We start from the raw sequence: 3,949 nt of genomic DNA, 5'->3' as shown, positions 1-3,949 counted from the left end.
CTCTGACTTAACCCTCTCTAACTTAACCCTCTCTGACTTAACCCTCTCTGACTTAACCCTCTCTGACTTAACCCTCTCTGACTTAACCTCTCTAACTTAACCCTCTCTAACTTAACCCTCTCTAACTTAACCCTCTCTAACTTAACCCTCTCTAACTTAACCCTCTCTAACTTAACCCTCTCTGACTTAACCTCTCTGACTTAACCTTTCTAACTTAACCCTCTCTAACTTAACCCTCTCTAACTTAACCCTCTCTCACTTAACCCTCTCTCACTTAACCCTCTCTCACTTAACCCTCTCTGACTTAACCCTCTCTGACTTAACCCTCTCTGACTTAACCCTCTCTGACTTAACCCTCTCTGACTTAACCCTCTCTGACTTAACCTCTCTAACTTAACCCTCTCTAACTTAACCCTCTCTAACTTAACCCTCTCTAACTTAACCCTCTCTAACTTAACTCTCTCTGACTTAACTCTCTCTGACTTAACCCTCTCTGACTTAACCCTCTCTGACTTAACCCTCTCTAACTTAACCTCTCTAACTTAACCTTCTCTAACTTAACCTTCTCTAACTTAACCCTCTCTAACTTAACCCTCTCTGACTTAACTCTCTCTGACTTAACTCTCTCTGACTTAACTCTCTCTGACTTAACTCTCTCTGACTTAACCCTCTCTGACTTAACCCTCTCTGACTTAACCCTCTCTGACTTAACCCTCTCTGACTTAACCCTCTCTGACTTAACCCTCTCTGACTTAACCCTCTCTGACTTAACCCTCTCTAACTTAACCCTCTCTCTCTCTCTGTCTTTTTCCACAGCCACAATGTGAAGACTCTGTACAAAACGCCTCATCTAATAAAATCTATGAGTTTTATTTCCCCTCGGACTTATGTGGGCGACTGATCGGCCGGCAGGGAAAGACCATTTCACAGATAAAGGAACGGTCAGGTGCATACGTCACCTTACAACCAAGTCCTTACACGCCCAACCATCAGATTTGTTCTATAGACGGTAAGATTCCTTCTTTTTTTTTTCATCTGTTACCTTTTTATTTACATTTGCCATTGTTCCAGCTGTTACCATCCTGTCTTTTATTCTGTCTCACCTTTTTCCTTTCTCTCTTCAGGTTCGGAAGAACAAATCCAAGAAGCATTAAAATGTATAACAGAGAAATTTCCTCCTTCTGTCTATGGCAATGTTGATCTCACCCCAATCCGAGACACGTCACAGCTGGCCAGTAACCCTGTCGTTATGCCGGACCTCATACAAGTACGTCACCGTTTAATGGCAAATATAGCATATTAAACCCATCTGAGACCACTCTTGACTCTGTGATGCTATCTTCCGGATTTATAGTGATCTAAATTAAAATCCTCCTTCAAAAATTTCATGTCAATCTATGTTCTAAACACTAGCTTAATTAATGACAAAGTTATTTTAGTAAATTTTTCATTATTTTCAAAATTAATTGAAACAAAGACTGTATACAACTTTGGACAAGTTGTAGTGCAGCTGAGCTCTGTATACAATAATTTCATTATTATTATTATTATTATTATTATTATTATTTCAACGGAAATATGGCAACAATAGTGTTAAGAGAAAAACGTTTTATCAGAAAAGAATTGATCCGTAATCATTTCAACTGTTCTTAGGGTAAGTAGTTCGACTCTTAAAAATGTTTAAATGCTGCATTGAACATCAAAACTCCATTTATGCAACGATGTTACATGTCACAGATGTCGCTCTAGATTGTTACTCACGTAGGATTCCAGAGGAAACCGGTTATACAGGGGAAGTAACTCAATTCACTTTTTTTTTGGAAAAAAATACGTTTTTTTTTTTAAATGTATATATACAATGTATATATATACAATATTTACGTATCTACACTGCATGTCTTGTCCCTGGATGTATACATGATCCCAGACTGGATGAGAACTAGTCCATCTTTACAGTGTATATATACAATATCTATTTATCTACATTACATGTCTTGTCCCTGGATGTATACCTGGTCTCAGACTGGATGGGAACTAGTCCATCTTTACAGTGTGTAAACATACACACACACACACACACACACACACACACACACACACACACACACACACACACACACACACACACACACACACACATCATCATCATCATCATCATCATCATCATCGTCGTTTAACGTCCGCTTTCCACGCTAGCATAGGTTGGACGATTTGACTGAGGACTGGTGAAACCAGATGGCTACACCAGGCTCCAATCTGATTTGGCAGTTTCTATAGCTGGATGCCCTTCCTAACGCCAACCACTCAGAGAGTGTAGTGGGTGCTTTTACGTGCCACCGGCACGAAGGCCAGTCAGGCGAATATTTATGTATTTACACTACGTCTTGTCCCTGGATGTATACATGGTCCTAGACTGGATTAGAACTGGTCCATCTTTACAGTATGTATACACACACACACAATATTTCTATATCTACACTACATACCCTATTCCTGACTTTATACATGGTCCCAGGCTGGGTTTGAGCTCCTCGTTTTCTCTTTATTTCAGCTGAATCTCCCACAGGAAGGGGTCTCAGTAAACATTTTGGTAGCCAGTATCATCGACGCTGGTCACCTCTTTCTTCAACTGCCAACACATCCAACCTATGTTGCGCTCAACCGACTCAACAAGTTTATGAATCGCTGCTATTCCCAGCCAGGTATGGTGCCACATTTGCCTCGACCTTTGGCAGGTAAGTCAGTCTCTCTCTCTCTCTCTCTCTCTCTCTCTCTCTCTCTCTTTTTTCCCCCAATATCTATTTTTGCTTGCGATAGCCGGTTCTTCTGGTCAAACTATCGTATCTCCAGCTGCTTCAGATGCCAAGATATCAAAAATTGTCAACGTGTAGTACAACGGTATTGCTATGGCATGGTGGAAGTTATTTTCTGGGTTCGAATTTAATTGAATATAAACAACTAATTCTGAAATTTGGGGCTTTTTAACGTCCTTGAGAAATGATCGGTTTAACAGAAGTTATCTCCCTTGCGTCGGTATTTTCTTTTATTGCAAAGGTTCAGAGAAATTTGAATTTTGTTAAAAAAAAAATTATCTTTTAACATAAAATTACTATCACGTGATGTGAACACATACAGGTTCAGTGTGAGTGTGTGTGTGTGTATGTATATATATATATTTATATATATATGTATATAAGTTCAAAAAAAAGGAAAAAGACAAAAAACAACAACAAAAAACAACAACGTGAGGACGTGATACAGACTGTGTTACAAGACGCTCGGGAAAGGAAAGAGAGAATATGACGTTTCGAGCGGAGCTCTTCGTCGGAAACAAGGAAAGTTCAAAGAAGGGAAAAACGGAGGAAGAAAAAATCGCCACCGATGTCCACGAGGTTACATTGTGGATATATATATATAGATGTTTTTCTTAAATATTGTTATTGTTTTTGTTGAATAAAATTTGCTGAAAAAAGCCCCAATAAATTTGGCTCCAACCCAATTTCTATATACACACACACACACACACACACACATACGCGTGTATGACAGGCTTCTTTCTGTTTCCATCTTCCAAGTCCACTTGCATGAATTTGGTCAGCTCGGTGCTATCATAGAAGACACTTGTGCCATGCTGAGAGGCTGAACCTCTGGCCACATGGTTAGGAAGCAAGCTTTTCAACTAGTCATGCCTGTCCCTATATATACATATATATATATATATACATATATATATATATATATATATAATATATATATATATATATCATCATCATCATCGTTTAACGTCCGCTTTCCATGCTAGCATGGGTTGGACGATTTGACTGAGGACTGGTGAAACCGGATGGCTACACCAGGCTCCAATCTAATTTGGCAGAGTTTCTACAGCTGGATGCCCTTCCTAACGCCAACCACTCAAAGAGGGTAGTGGGTGCTTTTACGTGTCACCCGC

At 39.5% G+C, this 3,949-nt stretch overlaps 1 protein-coding gene across 1 annotated transcript in view; it reads left to right on the top strand.

Moving 5' to 3' along the window:
* Window positions 1-3,949, top strand: part of LOC106876306 (uncharacterized) — a 24,566-nt gene that overhangs the window by 8,814 nt on the left and 11,803 nt on the right. The window contains exons 2-4 of the mRNA XM_052978087.1: window positions 817-1,009; window positions 1,125-1,267; window positions 2,552-2,735. Coding sequence (XP_052834047.1) covers window positions 817-1,009; window positions 1,125-1,267; window positions 2,552-2,735 — 520 coding nt within the window. The remainder of the gene's footprint in view (window positions 1-816; window positions 1,010-1,124; window positions 1,268-2,551; window positions 2,736-3,949) is intronic.

This window comes from Octopus bimaculoides, chromosome 30 (assembly GCF_001194135.2).
Source record: "Octopus bimaculoides isolate UCB-OBI-ISO-001 chromosome 30, ASM119413v2, whole genome shotgun sequence".
NCBI classification, from domain to species: Eukaryota; Metazoa; Mollusca; class Cephalopoda; order Octopoda; family Octopodidae; genus Octopus; species Octopus bimaculoides.
Note: the sequence above shows the minus strand (reverse complement) of the source record. Positions and strands in the feature narration are given on the sequence as shown.